The 21,428-nt window shown below is 35.3% G+C and overlaps 1 protein-coding gene across 2 annotated transcripts in view; it reads left to right on the top strand.

The window, feature by feature from the left end:
• PRKN (parkin RBR E3 ubiquitin protein ligase) overlaps positions 1-21,428 on the top strand; it is a 699,935-nt gene that overhangs the window by 332,783 nt on the left and 345,724 nt on the right. For both annotated transcript variants that reach the window (XM_082276720.1, XM_082276719.1), the window contains one exon: positions 10,577-10,692. In XM_082276720.1, coding sequence (XP_082132846.1) covers positions 10,577-10,692 — 116 coding nt within the window. The remainder of the gene's footprint in view (positions 1-10,576; positions 10,693-21,428) is intronic.

The following is a 21,428-nucleotide window of genomic DNA, read 5'->3' as shown; positions in this document are numbered from 1 at the left end:
GCAGAATTTTCTCAAATGCTATAGTGTCTTAATGTAGTGTAATAATGTGTCTTATTCTATGTGGGTTAGGCATTACCTCTGGTAGGACACAAGACCCGCTCTTTAGCATTTTTGTAGAAAGGAAAATATAAGGAGCATAAACACTTAAGAATTTAGTAGAACTCTATTAAAACTTAAGGACAGCATAGCTGTAGGTGTGCTAACTGTATTGTCATGACAAAGAATATGCATCAAAAGAAAAGCCACGGACTGCTGGGTGGTAAATAGAACTAAAAAAAAAACCCTGTCTATTGAAAGAATATGCAGAAGATGCCAAACATTTTTGAATCTTCCAAGGCAAACATACATTGTACAGGGGGACAGAATTACATTTCTGCCATTTCCTCTCGCTCCTCCTCTCACTGTTTCCATCATAACTGGGCAGTCTTGGCTGGTTTGTTCTTATTCATATCCTGATTTATGGCAGGCTTTGGAAAGATGACAGAACAAACTGTCCAATTTTTCAAAGCTGAAGACACAGAGATGAAGCAAAGAGCCATTCCTGTAGTATTACGGCCTAATCCTGTCTGCCCGGTGTCATCACAGAAATACTGATGCTCCCCCTGAGGCAGCCATAGTGTTAAATGAAAGGTGTCTTAGTACTGTCTTTCAGCTGTGTTAGAGACTTGTAGATCATCTAAATGGTTAATGGATGGATGTGAGGCTCTAGGACATAGGTGATGTTAGTTAAAGGCTGAAAACCTAAACCCAAAAATAACAACCATTTTTTTAAATGGCTATTGGGTTAAAAATACCTTTTTTTTTTGAAGTTTTGAACTTGCCCAATTCCTTCAGTATCAAGGTATGGACAAAACTTAAATTTTTCCCTTGTGACAGGATCAGATGGATGGAAATCTACTGCATATGTTGCAGAAACACATCAGTATTAACAGACTAGACTATGGAATTACTCCTGTCATATAGAATACTCAAGAAAAAGTAATAGTTAAAGAAATTATGTTGTTTACTTAGGCATTCTGATTTGTTAACGCTGAAGCTTCTTTGAGAGACCTTACTATTGAATGTCACCTGTGCAATATTTCTAGCTCAAGTATAGGAGTCCTGTTTCTTGTACATTTTAGATTTTTTTCTTTAGTTATTTTGAAGCCTTGCTCACTGTCTTTACCCTAAGTGCTTGCTAACATGGGTGAAGATAAACAAATCACTCAAACCTGTAATTGTAAGCAACTTTTTGTGCCGTAAGAAGCACAGCCTGAGGATCTGCTATCATGTAGTATTCTAGTTTCTTCCCTCCTTCAGCCTGTTTCATGGCTTTTGTTCACATAAAAATTCAAATCTGATTGCCAGAGGAAATTAAGCTCAAAGTAAAGGGTTTATTCTCTACAGGAAACACTTGATAAAAAATTTAGACAGTTGGATTCTACTTTAAAAGAGGCTGATGGAAAAGTTTTAGTCCTAGAAATCAGCACTAGTGTTCAGGATATGATGATTATAATACATTGTAAGTAGCTACTCTGAAACTGAGACTTCTTCTATGGCTCAAGTAATTCAAAGGAATTTTTCCAAAATAATCTGTTTCATACATGCTGGTGAACAAATTCAATGGAACAATATGGGTTCCTAGGCTAGGTAATTTAATCATCCTGACACTTGCAGTCTTGGTTCAGCCCAAAAGTTAGTGTTGATCAGAGATTGCATTGGATAGATGTGTGTATAAAAAAGTTAGGAGCAAAGAAGGGAAAGGGGAGAGTTTGCATTCTTTCAGAGAAAGGAATGTGTAAAGCTTTCATGTTGTTTTATGTGAAAGCATGGTTGTTCTGATTGAAAAGTTATTTACTTAAAATATCTTACTGTATTTTTACATGCCACAGGCATTACAGTACCTGTGACCTATTAGTTATGCATTTCTGGGGATTGGCTGTCTACAGGGCCTTTGATTTCACTGCCAGGTAACATTCCAGGCAAAGATCAATTGTAAGGAGACACAATGCCCTACAGCCTTCATTTCTGTCTATACTGTGAGAAAATGAGTGATAAGAACTCAGTTGTGATGACTGTTCTGCGTTGGTGTCACGGAAGTACACATTCACTTGAAGGAATGACAGCAGATTTAGTGACTGTTTGAGCAAAAGTCACAACTTGCAGAGAAATGAAACAAGTATGTTGTGTGGTTGCCTTTAGACAAGCAAAGCAAATGAGATATGTTGTTAAAAATGTGAAAAGTCACTTTCACACAGAGTATTTCTTGTGTGGTTGAAGTAGTATTGTGTGGGCAGGAGCAGCTAAGGGATTCCCAAGGCACTTGTGTTCTATTTTCCCACTGTGTCGTTTTTAGTAGACAAGAAAAGCAAATTGCATAATAGGTACTACATTTCTTATTGCTTTCCTTGTACAGAAAATTTCTAGAAAACTATAGTTTCATGTTCTATTCAGAGGCCAGGTGTCATTATAAACTTGTATAGTTAATAACCCTTCATGCCAGTTATTTGAGTCTTAAATATATCTTTCTTCTCTCTTTAGATTTTAATAAAAAATCAGTAACTTCGTGGGTTTTTAATGCAGACAATAGATAGGTGAGCTTTTTTTCAATTATCAATAATCTTGGTTATATCACATTAGATATCTGAATAAAACTGAATGGTACTATAGCTGTCCTGTTAAAAAAATTTGAACAATACCTTTGTTCTTCCAATGAATTGTGGAAAATGAGAGATAGAAATGTTTTTCTTTGGCAAGGGGAATAAATACATGAACAGAAATTTTTTAGCTTGATTTTTGTTCCTTTTGCGTAAAAATGTGGATAAAAGTGGGATCTGGGTATGATGGCAATAATCTATTACTATTTAAAATGTCTCACGAAAATGATTTATGATGAGTTTTAGATACATTTGTATATGCCTGAAGCTTGGTTTTCAGTGACTTGGTCAGGACTAAAACACTAGGTCTTGTAAAGGTTCATGAATAGCATGTACATTTCCTATCCCATAATCCCGCTACACTCAAATACGTTCCATATCACAGGCTTTCTTTTCAAATAATTATTATGCAATAATTTTTTTTATATTCTCTACTGAATAAAAGGCATGGTGAATATGTTTAATTCTGAGAGAAAGAAGTGGAACTGTATATTTTTAATGTTTTTCTTATGTGAACTGGATTAAAGTTAATCAAGAATTAAAAGGAGATATTATAAGAGATATTGACACTTCTTTCTCTGAAATACATGTCTTTTAGTTGCCTGGACTCATTTAGATTTCAAGTGTTATAGATGAAAAGAAGATGAAGTCTGAAAAAATGCAGGAGGATACCATTTTTGCCCCTGAATGCTACTTGTCTCAAGAATGCAATAATAATTTTAAAAGTTCACTTCCTCCATCTTCCATCCTTCACACAGGTTAAAGTTGATGTTTTTACCAAGCCTGGGTGAAGAGTTGACAAAGGATACTCATCCTAAAGAGTTTGTATTACAAGTAACAGCTCTTCTTAGCCAGAGGCATTTTTAGAAGGGCAAGGGGGTTCGGGCAGAAAGCAGGTACTAGAGAGATGTTTGTGTTTCTTCTACTGTTTTAAGCTGGTTTTGTATCTTGTCAAATTAAATAAGTATATAGTACTTACAGATATTTAAATTTAATATATTAAAACTTTATTGCCTTTCTTTGCATCAGAAGGTGTTTCAACTTATCTTTGAGGTCAGCTTAGTTATCCAGAGTATATTAGCAAGGCTTATTATATAACATTTGATCCCTTTTGGAATATCAGTTTTTCTCCTTGCATCCCATAAAGACACTTCTTTTGAACTTCACACTTTTGACAGTGTCCGTGAATTGCCATTTCTGGCATGTTCAGCAACAGGGTTTCTGTGAATTTGAAAGTGGAAGGGATAGGGAAATTTGTGTAGAAATGTATATAAAAGATGCTGGGTTTGGTGGCATGCTTGTCTTTTCATTCTTGCTGATTTTTCTGATTCTATTCTGAATGTTTAGGTCTGAGATCAGGTGTTGAGTTTTTCACAGGATCTTCTCTGTCTAACAGGAAAAATTACTTTTCGTTTTGGGGCTTTTTTGTGGTGAAGAAATGTTGTCTGAGTGTAATGTTTTTAAAGATTTGTTTTAGTGTTGGTATGTGAATGATTAGAGTGAGCAACATATTTAATAGTTGCATTGAAGCATTCCTAAAATCTCTGTTAAGGCACTTCAAATCTGCTGTCACTTAATAACCTTCAATATTTTTTCTGCTAAATCTTAATCGAAAATTAGCTATTAATCACATGCATTATTATACTGTTCGTAGTGATTAATTAATGTATTTCTTTAACATTGAAACTGACTTAAGGACCAACACAGTGCAGCTTGAATGCTGATTTAATACTATGCATAAATTCTATCCCTTTGAAATGAATTAACTGTTTGTTTGTCCTTAACCACTGAGGCATGAGGGCTTTTTTATCCCTTGTTTGCCTAGGAGGTGATCCACTTAGCTGTGCCCAGGGGAAGCTGCATTTTTCAGTTTAGGGAAGTCAGCTGCCCTCTGGAATAGTGTTTACATCACTCATATCATGATCAAGCATCAAGTTTAAGAATCACAGGAAATCCACAGAGAAAAGGTTTGATTTTGATTTGAATCTCGAGTAGGAGAAAAATATTCTTGAATGGAGAGCATCTTAAAAGAAAATAGTGCTAATGACGGGAGCAGAGCCTAAGGTTAACTTCTCATCTACAAGTATTGCAATAGCAGTTCCCAAGGAACTCCAAACATAGAGGAGGCAGAAGAATTTGCTTGTCTAAAATGTAGCTAGCTATAGGCATGTTTTTGTTTTACTTAGGTAGTTTTTATGCCATAAACCCAACTCTACTGCAAGAATTTGACATTTGGGTAATAATTTTCTCCCTTTGATCTTAACAGCTATTTAGGTCTCAGTGTTTGCTTAGCAAAGCCAAACCATGCAGAGCAGCAGTCACCAAATAAATCATATTAGGTGAGGCTTACTATGCTCAGTACCTGATTTGAGGTTCTTGGTAGTATCTGGTGAGGTGCATGGGGGAACTGTCACTATTTTGAGCAAGATATCTTCCAGTAACCAGAGCTAGTCAAAATACTGTTGGCTCACAGAAGAAGGTGGAGCAGTCTTGTGTATGTAATGCATTCACAAGTCTATCATGAAATCATTGAGGGCTTAAATCTTTCAGAGTTGCTCTTTGTCTGTACAACCTTCCTCATACTAGTTAGACAGTGTAGTTCTGACACTTTTTACTTATGTAACTTTAAAAGCAGTGCCTGTTCTACCTGTGAATAGTGATGTTTTAGGTTTGGTTTCTTTTGTCCTTGAGATATTTCTACGGCTTGGGAAGTCACTGCCTGTAGTTCTGGGATGTGGAAACCTGATGGTGTCTCTGCACAGAGTTAAGTCCAGTCTTTCCCAGAACATCCCAGAAGAAATATTTGATTCCACAGCTGTTCTGAAATGAGTTTCTTTCAATCTGTCCCCAGATCTACTGAATATCTACTAAATTTTTCAGTTTCAAAAGCAAATGAATCATTATCACAGGGATGTGCCAAAATAGCATTGTCATTTTCTCTCTCTCATGGGGATAACTATGATGTTATAGTTGAAATGAGATTTAAGTTTACTGATAATTTGAAAAAATTAAAGCCATACCTTCAATTGCTATAAAACATATTCATAAATGGCTTTGCCTGTCAGTCCTAAATAAACATGTGTGAGTGATTCAGGGGAAAAATAAGGCTCTCACCTTCTTTTGTAGCTTATTAAGAAATGGGAATAAGAAATCTGGCTGGGCTTCCTTAGTTTAGTCAACTTACACGGAACAGAATGAGAAGCAAGGGGAGGAACGTGTATTTTTATGTATATATGTTGTACACCAGCCAAGGTGCAGGCTATCTTGGTGGTACTTAGCAAAGACTAGTGGGTTTTTTTCTAACAGTGTAGCAAACTGGACTTGAGAACATGAATCAAAAGGGTAAAGTTTCTTGTAGGCCTTTTTCAGACTGCCTTCCCCCTGATGGTTTGTGTATGACTTTGATCTTACTTATGATGGTTACTTGACCATATAGAAGACAATTCAGTTATCATCAGCAGTTAGGGGTATGTAAACCTCTGGTTTGTTTGAAAAGACAGAGTTTACAGAGACAGACTTTTACTAAATATCAATGAAGATTGAGGGGTTTTTGAAAAATTTGACCATTTTCTTCTTGAGTTTCATAAAAAGTAGCTAGCATTGACCATGTGTCTTTGAACCTTTTTTCCCCCTTGTGCACTTTTTATGATGTTGTGTGACACAAAAGCGATAACAACAGTGAAGAATATGACAGACTATGTAAGAGTGATGCCTGCTCCCTTCTCTCAATAACAATCTATCAGATACACTGCCAAAAGGAAGACATTTATAGTGTTAAATAGAATGTTCACAATTTCATGGGACCTATGCCTTTAGGCAAGAAAATGATCTAAAGGTATTCACTGCAGTAGAAGGTGACCATAAAACTACTCACTTTTAAAACTAAGAAAAGCACTTAATTTTGTCTCAGCTTTTGCAGTATTTCCTTGACATCCTTACTCATTGCTGAACAGCAATACTTACAATCATCAGAGAGTTTTTTGTACCTAAAAACACATGTGCAGAAAGGAGGAATAATGTAATTTCTTCTATTTTAAAATATTTTAGAAATAGTCAGATACTGATGTAGACTGTAAGGATTTTTGTTCATTCTTTCTGTGTTATTCTGTAAGGTTTGAGGGGTTTTTTTATTATGAAGTCGAAATTAGGAAAGTACTGTCTCATATAGCATAAGTTTAGAGACATTTCAATATCAACCTTAAAAAGTAACTACTGCTTGTATGAATTCTACAGTTTGAGGCTAAATTAGAGTTAGTCCTAAATTGGCTGGCTCCTAGGTCTCTACACCTGTTCAGAGATTAACATTGCCACATAAATTATTTGGATTAAAAAATCCAGCACATTTCCCTCCTTAGGCTACCATACACTGGGTGAAAGAGTAAATAAAAGAATAGCTACATTTACATGCCTGGTGAAATGCAAGGCTGAAGAGTGAGAAGTGGCTACACTCCTCCCTCTTATATTTTGCTTTCAGTAATTTCATTGCTGGAAGTAATTGAGAAGTAACTTGTGCTGATGGGTTATCTGTAGTGATAACTTCATAGGTATATGCCCTGGCATAAAAAAGCATGTTAGGTTAAATCTGGTAGATGTAAGAAATAAATACTTGTGGATTATGTATTTATGCAATGCGCAAAACCAGGCAACATAAATTTTATATGCAGCTGGAAGTGTAATTGGTTTCATGACTTTTAAAAGCTTTTAAACAGATGGAGTGTGTATTACTGCAGAAAAAAAGAAAAAAATGTGGAAATGAAGTCCACCCTACTGCAGAACTGTCAGGCACTCAGCATATTGTGGTTTTGATTCCCATCTCTCCCTGTACTTCTGAACTCCCAGCACAGCACTGAGGTCTCAGACCTCCAGAGACAGACTATTGTATTGATTGTGTAGAACTGTACTTTGTGTGGGTTGATACAGTTTGATTTTCCAAGGGTATACTGCTAGTCTCGACATATTTGTTATGAATAACTCTTTTATTCTTTAATCTTCAGGATTTCTTCTGAAAAAAGACTTGACACATAATCTTGAGGGGTTTCTTTTCTGTATTTTTAATGAGCCCTCTGTTCTGTTCGTATTTTATATTAAGATTTACTATTTCTTTAATTGCAGTTTAGTCAAGCAGAGCGTCTTTCAATGAATAGCTTTGGAAAGTGGCAAGATTTTTCTTTTGTTATTTTAAAGAGTGGTTTCACATTCTATAATGTTCTCAATTCAGCAACACTGAAGCACATAATAAATGTAATTAGAGGAGTTTCCTTAAAGCAATGTTTGGGCCAAACAGAAATATTGAGAAGTAATTTTCCTAATGATATAGCAGAAGTATTTTGGGACTGTAGCACAAGATTCTTGACTATTTTTCTGTCGCTGTCTGTCCTTCCATGGAATAAGAATTCCATAGCTTTATTAGCCTTCTTCAATAAGTACCTTTCATGACAAGAACTATCATGAAGTATTATCAAAAGCAATTGGAATCACCAAACAGATGCTCATTAGGGACAAAAAAAATCTAAACCTATTTCAATTGGTCCAGAGCTTAATACCTTTATTACTCTTTTTGTTTGTGACCCAGATAAGGTTTTATTATAATGGATAAGTACTTCTAGCAAAAATTATTTTTTTGTATGTTTGCTTGCCCATAGTTTACCTGTTCTGTAATTGTGAGTTGCCAATATTCTTTTAGCTGTATGCAGAAGATGTACTAAAGCAAGGAAATCTTCTTCTGCACTGAAATAAATCCTTCTGAACATTTAATTCAAACGAAAGTAAACTCAAATTAAAGGGCAAAGAAACTGAAGCTCCAAAACCTATTAGCAAATAATAAAAAGATCAATGGATACATTTTTAAAGATTGAAAATAAATTGAAGTTACAGATTGTGTAAGGTTAGCATGTATTCCGGATGAATGTGTAGTTCCATTGACTCATTTGAAACTGAAATTCCTCCAGTTAAGCTGATATTTAAAAGTTGTGTATATATCTGTGTCTCGAACAAGAGGGAATGCTTGGAAAGTCTGAATTCTTGTCTAAGGATGACTTTAAGCATACTTTTTTGCCTAGGACTACTTCCTAATGTTATGAAACAGGACATAAATATAATTTAGCTGTGTATAAACATGTACAGGGCTATACTTCAAAAGTCTTGTGAACAATTACTTTGAAAGGTAGGCTTCCCTTTAAACTGTGCTCTTGCCACATAGTTCTCTTAACTGCTATTAAGATGTGCTTTAGGCATTGTGCCCTTCACTTATAGCGGGCTACAAGTATATTGTTGAATCTATTTCCTATATCAGTGTTTCTGTGAGAAACAGGAGTGACTAACCTAGGAGGAAGGTTACATTAATACTTCCCATACCCCAGTTACCAGATTCCACCATGGAGTGGCACAATACTGCATGGTACCAGCTTTGTCTGATGTAGAAATACACTCTAAAGCTAAATGATCATCATCACTGAAGAAAAAAAATCAAAGCAGTAAATGACAGCTGTTTTGTGGACAAAGAATTCCCTACTGCAAGGCTGTAGTCATTGAGAAAGTAAGAGATTCTGTCTGGACTGCTTCTGGTACAGTATTGCAGTAAATCTCCCTGAAAAGCTGTAGAGAGGAAAAGGGGATTTTGTATTAAAGAAAACTGGGTTTTTTCGTTCTCATTCATCTACACGTTCTCTTTTACTCACGTATTAGGGAGTGCTACAGTATATGTCCTCATAGTCTAGGTAGGAACTTGGAGTGACACTAGCAAACACCTAGCATGTCTTTTTCATGGCTTTTGGATTGTTCCTAATGCTGAGGCCTGGATGTGATGTTTTCATCCTAAAAAAGTTGACAGTAGCTGTAATTTTTTTTTCCTTCATCCCATCCCACCGTCAGGAGTCATTAGGAAGTGCTGCTGATTCGTTCACTGTTTTGTTTTGGTTTCTTTTTCTCTTGCTGCAGTTCATTTGGATTTTTTTCCTTGTTTTCTTAGCATTTTTTTACCGTGGCCAGGTTTCTTGAGAATAAACTGTGATCTTAGTATCTTGATATTGTCAACAACTGTCATTCTTTTATGCCTTCTTATCCTTTCCTACAATGTTTTTATACCCTTACCTTCTATTCACATTTTATTTATACTTCGTTTTCATTACAAACCTCCACAATTTGTTACTGGAAAGAAGATCTCATAGCAACAAAGAAATTACAGACTTTAATCTATGGCTCCTATTGCAAAGCATGTGTCTTCAGACTGCTTTTATTTACGTATGCTTAGAGTGATTTGGATGCTTAGAACAATTTCTTGTAGCAAAATCTTATCAAAGAATAGTATGGTTCATATGGCCTTCCCTGGGGTGCAGTGGAAAAGAGAACAAAACACACATTTGTGTGAAAAGTGTTATGCTAATGAAGGCAGTCTAAGAGGCTAAAGAAACTTGATTCAAACACTGTATTCTTGCAAATGTAATATGGGCTCCAAGAGAGCTAGAGCTTTCCTTTATTATGATGGTAAAATTGTATCTTAAATATTTCCAACATCACAAAAGCAAGGCTGGACTTCACTATTTTAGGGCTAAAATTCTGTGTTGTAAAGTTCAGAAAATGGTAATATTTGTAACAAGAAAAGATAGCGGCAATATTAATGCATATTGAAATTGGTTAGTATTTTGCCTTTGACTATACTTAGAGAAAGTCTAGATGAAGTGATTTTTTTGTCTATAAATCCAGAAGATCACAGAATGTGTCACACTGATATAGTCTTTTTTAGGAAAGGCACTGAACATAATACACACCTAGACTGGTATTTTTGCAAGGGATCCCTTGTAAACCTTTCCTAATGATTGTCCTCCTTTGCTGCTGGCAGTGGTGATTTGTCTGTTCTCTCAAATGTCAGTTACCCAAAGATAAAGGAAGGACATGAGCAGCAGGTATGTAATCTTCTCTTTATCTCTCCTTCAATATTTCAGGAGTTTTACTTTAAATGTGGAGCACACCCAACTGCTGACAGTGAAACATCTGTGGCTTTGAACCTCATTACAACAAACAGTCGCTGTATCACATGTATAACATGCACAGATATTAGGTAAGTACAACAAAAACTGTCAGAGATGTACAGTCTCAGTGCTTCACAGTACTTATAACTTCCAAAGAGCCTCTTTCTCGTTGTTCATTTTCCTTTTTAAAGGCTGGTTTTTTTTCCCTGGTAACATGGTGAAAAATGGGTCATATTTTCAGGTGTGCTATTTGTTTTGCTGGTAAAATTGCAGTTCATATTTTTGTACCTTAGTCATATTGCACGTGGAAATCTGACTGCTTAAGCTCCAACTAAAACCTGGAGTGCTCAAGATAGTGGCATAAATGTGTAGATACTTTCTGCTAATATGTATTCAAGAGCCAGGGAAAGAGCTGGATTTTTGACGGGGACAGAATGTTCCTGAAGAAATTAACTTCCTGGTGTGTGCTCTGTAAATCAAAGTAAAATGCATCTGTTCTCATGTTTGTGTTTACTGTAGTTTGAAATGCTGTAATCCATCTTTGCATGTGGTATTTGGGGACATACATTCAAGAATATCCATTTACTTGCAAATGCATAGATTAAAAACCAATTGCCCGAAAAGGACAGCTACCACTGTAGTGAAGAATTAACTGAAACACATTTGTCTACTGATTAGGAGATATTTTATGTGAAAGTGTAAAGCAAATTGAGAAATGGTAGTTGTTGGTCAAAAGAGAGAAATTGGAAAGGACACTTGAACTCTGTACTGATTCATATAGTATGTCTTCTGGAAAGAGCTGCTCTTGGAAGCATCCTTTGTGGTATATTTTCAAACTGGCTCCTGGGTACAGATTAAAAAAACCCCAAATATTGGTCTTTGTCAAATTGGTACATCAGCATTTTGCAGCAAGGGTGCAGACTCAGCCACTCAAAAGTTGCTGGTTCTCCTGTCCCTTCTAAAAATTCACTGGGCAAGAGGAATGATTTGGCTTACTGAAGTGCAGACCCCTAGTGTGTGTCTGTACTGCTAAATACAAGAGGGCCAGTGGCTGATCCCTGATCCCAAGCCAGATGGAAATGACTGGCAGATGTCCTGCACAGAATTGTGGAACCTAGTGCTTTGTCATAGCCAGCTTGAGTTAACTGTGAAGCTGAAACCCAAAGGCTCATTGTTGAAACTAGATCTGCCGTGGAAGTATACTTTTTATCCTAGCAGTAAGACGGAATGGAAAAGGGTTTTTCATGTCCCAGTATTTCCTGTGTAGGGCTCAGGAAGCATCAGAAGAGCTAACTGAACTACATGAAGTACCACAAAGGGGTAAAACTTGCTGAATAGCTGAGCTTTTTGGGATAAACAGCACCTATCTCTGGGACCTGTGTCCACCAGGATTATCAAGAACTCTAAGTATTTCTAGACTGCAGGAAAAGTTGTCTGTCCCTGAGAATTTACTGTGTTTTTGTTAAGGTCTCTTCTTAATAAAAAAAAAAAAAACAACAGAACAACCATAAAAAAAGAAAAGAAAAATAAAAATTAAGGAAAAAAACTTGCCTAAAATCCCCTTTCTGGGTAACATTAAAAGAAGCATAATGTAAGAAATTCGTTCTGTTTCATCATGTCAAAATATTGATACACATTTCTATGATAACTCTAAATTTTTGAGAAAGTATCCATACATTAAATTCTGATTATCTTTCAGAAGTTATATATTTTTTTTTAAGCCATGAAAGCCTACCATGCACTTTTGTGTAATACTAGACATTTGTAGGTGATACCAAAACTCAAGATACTATTTTATTTTTTGTATGGCAAATTCTGCAAGTTGTTAAAATAGAATTTCACATGTATCTTTGGGTGGGTGAAATAATTTTCCAATTAAAGCTGTGCAAGAAATTGGTTTAGTTTCTGATTTTGTCTTTTACAAATTGCAGGGATGGTCAAATGTAAGTCTTTGACCATCGGAAAGAGCGAGAGATCACACAATGGAAACATTTATCAGTTATGAAAAGGACATTGTAAAATCTTGGGCTACTTTAAAAATCTCCATTGAGTTTTTTTGAGTTTCTAATTCCTTTCTCTAGCCTAACATTCTTTTAATATTTGTATATAATTCCAAGAAATTACAGAAATAGCCATAATGTTTTTACTTCAGTTAAATATTTAGGTGATTGTACTAGCAATTACTTTCTAATATGCTTATGCAGTTGAAAAGTAGCATTGAGGGCACTCTGCAGTTTAGAGTAGTTTGTGAAACCTACCTTCATCCTTCTGTAGCATTCATGTGAAAAAGAGGATTAACTGTGTTCCATACATTAGCTATTGCTTTGTATTAGCTTCACTATAGTAATAAGAGATTTTTGTGTGTTCTTCAAAGTAGATTTTTCTTCCTTTTTTTTTCCTGAAAAAAAACCCAAACCAACAAGACACCAAACAGGAAAATATGACAATGAGGTACTATTTGCATTTTTCTTAAGTATTTTTGTTTGCAGCAACATATGCCATATCTCTAGGTGTTTTCATCGATATATCATTGACAGTCCACCACAGGCAGAGCAATTAAATTCCAAGATTCTTGGCACAGTCTTTGTATGGCTTTAGCAAGGTTAGCAAAGCTCCTTAAATTCTTATTTAAAACAGTATTGTACACTGTTGTATAGTAAAAATACAAAGTGGAAGCAATGTTGGTCTATTGCCAGTTTTTTATTCTCAAGTTTACATTAGATACACTTAGTTTGTCTTAGGTTTATATTTTAAATAAATATTTTCATGCAGGTCTGGCCACCAGAGTGAAATAGTTGAAAGCCAAACACCCTTGTAGGGCTATGCTAAATCCACAGGCAGTATTCTATGTAGTGTAATGCCTTCCAATGCATTCTGCTTATCTACGGCAGAGTTAGTGTGAATTGGCAGCCTTTATGCATTTATTCTTTGCTGTAGCATTCAAGGTGATGGTTTGCTATTCTGTGTCTTTGAAGAAGCTTTAATAGGTTGAGCAAATGGCTGAAAGTTGAAACAAATACTAAAACTCTGCAATCCTCGAGGGAAGATCTGCTTTTGTCAACTGTTTCCAGTAGAAATAACATCAAAAGGGGTTAGGAGGACTCCAGGGTACCCATAAATCAGGCTCAGGAATAACAGCAGTTTTAAGCAGTGTAAAAATCAAATGTGGAGAACAGAAATGCCTCACGTCATCTTTCACAAACTCGGTAGGGTACAATTCCTAAAGGCACCATTATTTTTAGCTTTCAGCAGATACAGATAAGTGTAAAAGATATATAGGACATACTGTCACTTAATAGGTAGAAAGAATTCTCCAGAAGGAGAAGTATTTGGTGGTGTTATCAATTTTTTTTTTCTAATCTAATAAATCCCTGCTTCATAGTCTTGAACAAAGGAATGTTTTGCTTTTTTAAACAATGAAATCTTTTATATGTTTTTCTCCTATTTGAACTTTCTAATACTGGAGTTGGAAGCAAGAACTTCTGCTAGAGGTGATAGTGTGCATATGCTAGTTATTCTTCAAGGGTAACTGTGATGTCATGGCTTTGTCATAGTTCTTTTCTGGCAAATCAATTCAATGTGATCACATTAGAATCCATGGGCAGGAGAGTAATGGAGAAGGTCAGTACTTAGAAGGAAAAAAGTGAATGTACTATAGGAAGTCCTGTTGGAAATTCAATGGGCATCTCTCTTCTCCTTCAGACAATAAAGAATAAATGGCTGCATTTGCCTGCAAATAACAGTGTATTAATCTGGTTTGGGTGGGATTACTTTGGGCCTCCTAAGCTTCTCACTAGACCTTAACCAGCCATCTTTTTCAGTCTTTTTTTTTTTTTCCTGAAGTAAAAGTACAAGTTAGAAAATTTTTCCCTCCAGCAGCAGTTAGTGACATTCTCCCATCACTCCTGCTTGCTCATTTCCTCGATTGTAGAGTTAGGATTGAGACTGATGAGTTGTTTGGGTTTTTTTATGGGGTGGTGTCCCTCCGTTGGTAAGGGATAGAATTGTTTGCTTCTCAACAAACGCATATGTGAATGATTTTCTGTTGTGGCTTTTACCTATGGATTTTATATGCCAAAAGAAGACAATCTCCCCAAGTTTGTTATGAAGATCAGGGTTTTTCTAATTTTGTATTTTGATCTTTATGATGTTATTGTTGATAGAGGTGTTCCATGTTCCTTATCGACCTACATGTTGTACTGTATTGTGCATTAATGTTCTACATTGCATTGAAGTAAAATATTTCTTCAGTTACAGTTTAAAATATTGTTTAAAGACACCTGAAATAATTTGCCTTACCTTTCTTTCTTCTTGTAAAAGATATATGGTATTAATGCAGTCTGGGTTCAAAAAAAAAAAAACAAACTGGAAAGAGTATCAGAAGAGGAGTACAGCAGTGACTATGACAAGAAATAAATGAGGTAGAAGGTCAGCCATGGGATTCAAAACCTTTACATTACAAATAATTCCAGAATCTTTAGTTGGTTATTGGAATCTAATGCTACAGCTGAAGAGACAGTTTGCAAAATTCAGTTTTTGATAGAGAGCCACCAATTAGCTCAATTGGTTAGAGCATGGTGCTAATGCCACTGTTGTGGGCTTCATCCCCTACAGGCCATTCACATAAAAGTTGGACTTAATGATCCTTGTGAGTCTCTTCCAACTCAGAATATTCTGTGATTTGTTTGAGAGCTGTTCACATTTGCTAAGTGAAAAAGCTGTGCTACAAATTTGCTTCAGGTCACTTTTGCTGTTATTTGAAGAGAGTTTTACCAAGGACCTTCTGTTGTTTTCTAAGATGAAAATACAGACCATGTCCATTAAAAGACATTACCCATGTGATGTTTTCAGAAGACTAAATAGCACCTTATTTTAGCCTTATACTTGCTATTTCTCTTTGTTTCTGGGGCATAGGATCCTAAATTTACCCCTTGGGCCATTATAATCCAAACAAGTTATTAAATCTATATTTAGCTATTCTATTTTTGAAGTACTTTTTCCCCTCTCGGTGACCTATCTTGATAATTTGGTCTCTGCTCCAAATCTCTGTCTGTTAAATTCTGTTGTCCTTATAGACCTTGAGTAGCTCAAAGAGGAGTGGAAAAAGATTGCGCTAAGAATTAAATCTACTTTGTCTAAGCACTATGACCATCAGGGACAATGTCTACTGCTTTATTCCCTAATGTTTCTTAAATTAATGAGATTTCTTTAGAATCACTTATTTAAAGTAGGAAATTAGATATAAAACTAAGAACTGTTACTAATTGATTTAGAGATTTTTTTTTTTTCCCCTATAAGGTAAGCTATAGAATACTCTTGTGTCAGCAGTAATATTTGAGTTCTGATACAAGCAAAACCTTGCAGAGAAAACCTTTTGCTGAGACTTCTGTTGGTCTTTTGAAAAGTGAACCAAGTCTAATAATGCCAGTAAGTGACCTTCATTTCCTCTGAGATGCACACTGTGGACTTCAGACTTAAAGACTTGTACCATGGGCTACTGGAAGATATGCCTTTTGCATGAAATTCAGTTGCCTTAACCTTTCTCTTGAATTAGAATCACTAGTATTCAGCAGCCCCCTATGGCAATGACAGGACAGCAGTGCAGTTCTTACTGCTTTGTCTCTGAATCTGGTAAGATCTGCACTGCAACTGCATCTCAGTGAGACAGCTTCCAGCTTCAACACATCTGGGAAGAGTACATTGGCAAAGCTATTGCACTGTCACATTGTACATATCCTTTGCCAGCAGGGGACAAGTGATGATTTTATGCAACCTCACTTGTTCCTTTGCTGAACAATAAAGCATGAATTCCCCTTCATCTGGGAGAAAAAAAGCCTGTCTACTTTTCCTTCTTTATGATGCAGAGTTTTTTTTCTATGTTATTCCTTTGCTTGGCATATATGTTAGTGTACAGTTGACAGAAAGGACAATTGGAAGGGAATGTTTTAACTGCCTGCTGATTTTTTTTTTTTTTTTTTTTTTTACATTTGCCCATGTGTTTGTGAACTTAAATATAACTGCATGTGGTATGTTTGAAACAGCCATGGGTGAGAATTTTTATGAGTCACAAGTGAATTTCATTTCTAAGTTGAATTTATTTCAATAATGCGCATCTCCTGATCCACGTGGGATGAATTTCATTTTGTATTTGACATTTCACCTGAAGCCTACAGATTGCAGAACATTATCAATAGGCTCTCTATTATATGTTGTATCTTCTCTGCCATTCTAATCTATGGCATGATTAATACAGTGAGCTGTTTTTGTAGACCTCTTCACTTACATATTTTATTCATGTTGCAAGACACAAAGACTTAAAAGTTTAAATGGTTTTGGATTAATCAGTAGTTTTAGTGTCAGGTATCCAAGTGTAACATAGCCAAGATTTCATGAACCTCACTTCCAAAATATTCTGAGGAAACCTGAGTATGAATACTTGCATATAACCAATGAAAAATGATAGCTAATGAACGTAATTTTGCTCAAGTATTGTTAATTTAAATGTTAAAGTTAGAATTTATTTGCAGTGTCCAAGAAAAGCAGAGTGGCAAATGTTTCTGAAATGTTACTCTAAGAGACTCATTTGAAACTTGCAAGCTCACAGTTTCTCTCTTGCAAAGACTTGCAAGCCTTCTTCTTTCATAGGTGTTTGCAGGTTCAGGTATCTGGGACTTTCTTTTCTTTCTTTTTAGAATTAATTGCTTAACACAGAAGGCAAAGCATTTTCATCTCTGGTTAGTTTTGCTTCAGGCAAGGTCAGTAATAGCTGAATATTTGCACCATCTGGTAGCAGTGTAGTGACCTATGAGAATTGTTATTGGAGGCCACAACCCAATTGTTTTTGGAGAGATATCTTATTGCAAAGGCACTATCACAGGTGCTACTAATTAGCAAGCCTCATCATTTCAGCAGAGACCTGAGGTCTGAAGGAACAAGGTGAACAAATTGCAGAGATCTTCCTTTCAGGTCTCAGCTGAGGCATCATGGGAAGGGTTTGGGGAGGACCTTCAGCTGTTGCTCTCTGCTGAGCAGCCGGTGGTTTGGCTCGTCCTGCACTTCAGTAAACTGAGAGGTGTTGCACCCTTGCCTTCTATTGTCTCTGACTTTCTTTTATCATATTTTTTAAGTTTGCAACAATAAGGAATTGAATTTGAGTATGTGACAAATGAAGAAAGTTTTACAAAATCAAGTGCAACAATGAGAAGTCTGTCCTATAAAAAATTCAATGCATTAATATTTAGCAACTAACATTTGATGTGTCATTAAATGAATCACTGATGGAAGATGGGAGACAGATAAACATTCTTTGGAAACAAATTTAGAGTAGTAACATGCCTTTGTGTGAAAATTGCTTTCAAATATAGTTCAGGCAAAGCATTGTATTTTGATTGTGTATATACACACAAAAATATCTGTACACATACGAATTGATAGCATGTGTGAAAAAAAGTAATGTTTTTTAAACTTATATGTATTAATTTATTTCTCTAAGAAGCTGATTTTGTGAAAAATATGCTATGCTTACCATTCCACACACACTTATGTACTATTTCTACTGTATCAGGGCAGATTTGAAATCTAACACATCCCTGACAGTCCGTAGAATCAAATGAGGAGTGTACTTGATAGATAATGCCAGCTTTTCTAGCCATGACCCCCTCACAGCCACTCTCCTACTTGGGGGCAGAACGACTCTCTCCTGATAAATTGAACAGCAGCAGAAAAATTCATTTTTCTGCTTAACTGAAAGAACTTATCACAGGTGTGAAGGAATCATGGTATGGAGTGTCTTGGCTCATTTTTTACAGTTATATATATAGTTTTGTACATATAGGTTTAGATGACTTTTGATGTATGTAAGTGTTTTTCAAACAGCCACTGCTAGGAGTGTTTGAAACAATTACAATTGAATTTTATTTCTGGAATGAATTGGTTTATGTAATAGGCATTTCTAATGTCACATGAGAGACAGTACATCTTCTCAATTTAATTTTCCCAATTTCAGTTTTGTCCAAATTGTCTTTTTTAAATTCTTTATTTTCAGAGTCAGAGAGAGAATGATTATATGTAGAAGAGAAACTATTTTATTTGCTACAAAGGAGTATCTATTTAATTTTATTTCATTTTGAGAAATTCATTTTTAGTTTATAATCATCAACTTTTGTTTAAAAAAAGAAGTGCATTCCACTAGGACAAAAGAAAATGAAAAGATACAGAGAACTCGATGAATAGAAAAGTATGCACAAAGTGTGGGCTGTTATTGAAGCAAAAGTCAAATAAAAATAAGTTAATTCCTAAACACTCCTATGAAGGGTATCTAAAAATGATGAGTGCTAGGTCCATTAAAGGCTAATTTTTGGAAGATTGCTTTGTTAGACAATTTTTTGATATGGAAGAAACAGAGCTCCTAAATCTATTTCTGACAGAATGTCTTAAGGAGTAATTTGTTAGCATTTACATTGATAATTGAGTAATTCTTTTAGGATGCTGTGCCTTGGATAAAATCTTATAGAAAAAATTTAACTGTAGTTTTAGATACACAGAAATATAAATGTTCTGTATATTTAGCTTTATGAAGCTCTATATAGAAAAAAGTTACATGGGCATTTACTTTCCATTACAATTTATATTTTCTAGGTTATTTTTGAGTCATAAAAGATAATTTCAAGCTCATTGACATCTGCTATAGCAGTATTGTCAAACTCTGATCATTGTAATTTAGCAAGAATTGGAAACCGGGCAAGGAAGGGAAAAGATTTGTGAAAGATGTGGTTGGCTTTTACAGCACAGAGAAACAAGAGTGAAAATATCCAAGAAATAATGAAGCTGCCCAGCAGCAAAAAAAACTAAATATGCACACAACAGAAAAATTTAATCTGCAGGAACTTAGGAAAAATTGAAAGTAGCAGTACTGGACGAATGTACCAGGACGTAATTTCTGAAACCAAATACATGAGGGACTATTAATAAGGCAGAGAACCTGTCATAATATATAGAGAACTTTATTAAATGTTACTTGACACTTCATAGAGTCACTTAATGATCTAATATGGAACAATGACTCTTGTCCTGGGTAATGTCTTGGAGAGCCATTCTGTTCCTCAGTCAAATAGCTCCGTAGGAATTGTTATCAGATTTCAAAAATGCCTGATTCAAATAAACATTTTGATGGAATTTGATGGCAAGTGTTTACACACTGCTTTCAATAGATATCTGGGGCAAGGTACTACTCTCAAATTCTATGATCTTATTTTTGATGTGTATCACATTCAGGGGCATATGGGTACGAAATGTTGGGAAAGCAAGGGATGGATTCAGGAATCTGTTGGAGAAATACGATCATTTGTATACATATAATAGATAGGAACACTTACTGCTTTATTTCTCTCTAAACCATGATGTATAATGAATTGTCATAGCAGTGTACTGACTGATGTCAATATAAGGAAAATATTTCACATATTTGCTGTTGACAGTTTGAAGTGAGCATGCAAAGCTCTTGGTGCATTACAGTCTTGATGGAACTGTAATGGAATTTTATAATTAGAATTACTTTTTTCTTTTTAACTTAGCAGCTCATGATCATTGATAGCTCTCTTCCCTCTTAATTTCTTGAATGTTGTTAAAGGTTGCTTCTGAAGGCAAGATAGTTTCTGAAGACAGTCTTAGAAAGAGTCTGTTATTTATTTTGTTCTGTAAGAGAAACCACTAAGGTTCTAAATTTTTCAGATCTTCAGAGAATTGCCTTCTTCCCCCAGATGAATGTATTTGTATAAATTTTCATTTAGTAAACTTAACTATATGTTTACTTTAAAAGAGCAATTTAAAACCAGTAAATTATTGCAATAACAGTATCACTGTTGTATAATGATAAATTATAGTAAAAATGTTAGTGTAAATTGTGCTGTGATGCACTAGGTGCTTTATCAACTAAGTTACCCGCACAATTAAATTTTCCTTATAAAGGGAAAATACAGGGCAGGGTCAGACAGGGACATAGAGAGTAAATTCAGTCCCATAGCAGAAAATAGACAAAATTCAAGTTAAATTGTTAATACATAATTGTTATGAACTTTGGTGAAAAAAGATGCTGATTTGCAGTGTGGTTTGAAAATGACAAGAAATACATCATAATCAAAAGCAATCAAAATCTCTTAAGTTCAGTCAATATCTGTGACATGTTAAGGGAGCTGTGTGCAGACATTTGAAAATGGATCAAAATGTACACAGTTAAGGAAATAATAATTTTCCCAGTACAAGTTTGTAAATGGTAGTGATACTGCACTGGCATGTCAATGTAAGACTACTGCAAGAAAAGTGGCACCAATAAAACCACATTTTAATATTTGTACAAACTCCTATGCTAAGACTTGTATTTTCACTTGACATGTTTGTTTTAGTTTTTGTTAAAGTAATTCCATATCACTGTGCACTGAAATGCAATAAGCAGGATGAAAACAAGTACATTTGTCCATCAAAAGTGATTTTTTTTTCATAATATTTCTCCAGTTACACTGACACACCTTTCTCTTGCAGAGAAAATTAAGTCTTAGAGGTGATCTCTAAAGATTGACTGTGACTGTGGTTGGACATGCTCCTGAAAGAGTTCAGTGTTGGTGAAAAGTGATTAAAATAGTAGAGAAAATGTGCTTTGCTAGATAGCAAGATAAGGAGAAAATGATGCCTGTTCTACTGAAGACGTGAGTTAGCATAAATGTTGCTTGTTTGTGCAGAGATTTCTGAGTTTTTCTACAGCAGCAAACTTTTACAAAACCCTCCTCTCAGTCACTTTCAGTTTTGTTTCCCTTTAAGGGTACATACTCCT

This window comes from Coloeus monedula (assembly GCF_965178545.1).
Source record: "Coloeus monedula genome assembly, chromosome: 2".
NCBI lineage: Eukaryota > Metazoa > Chordata > Aves > Passeriformes > Corvidae > Coloeus > Coloeus monedula.
Note: the sequence above shows the minus strand (reverse complement) of the source record. Positions and strands in the feature narration are given on the sequence as shown.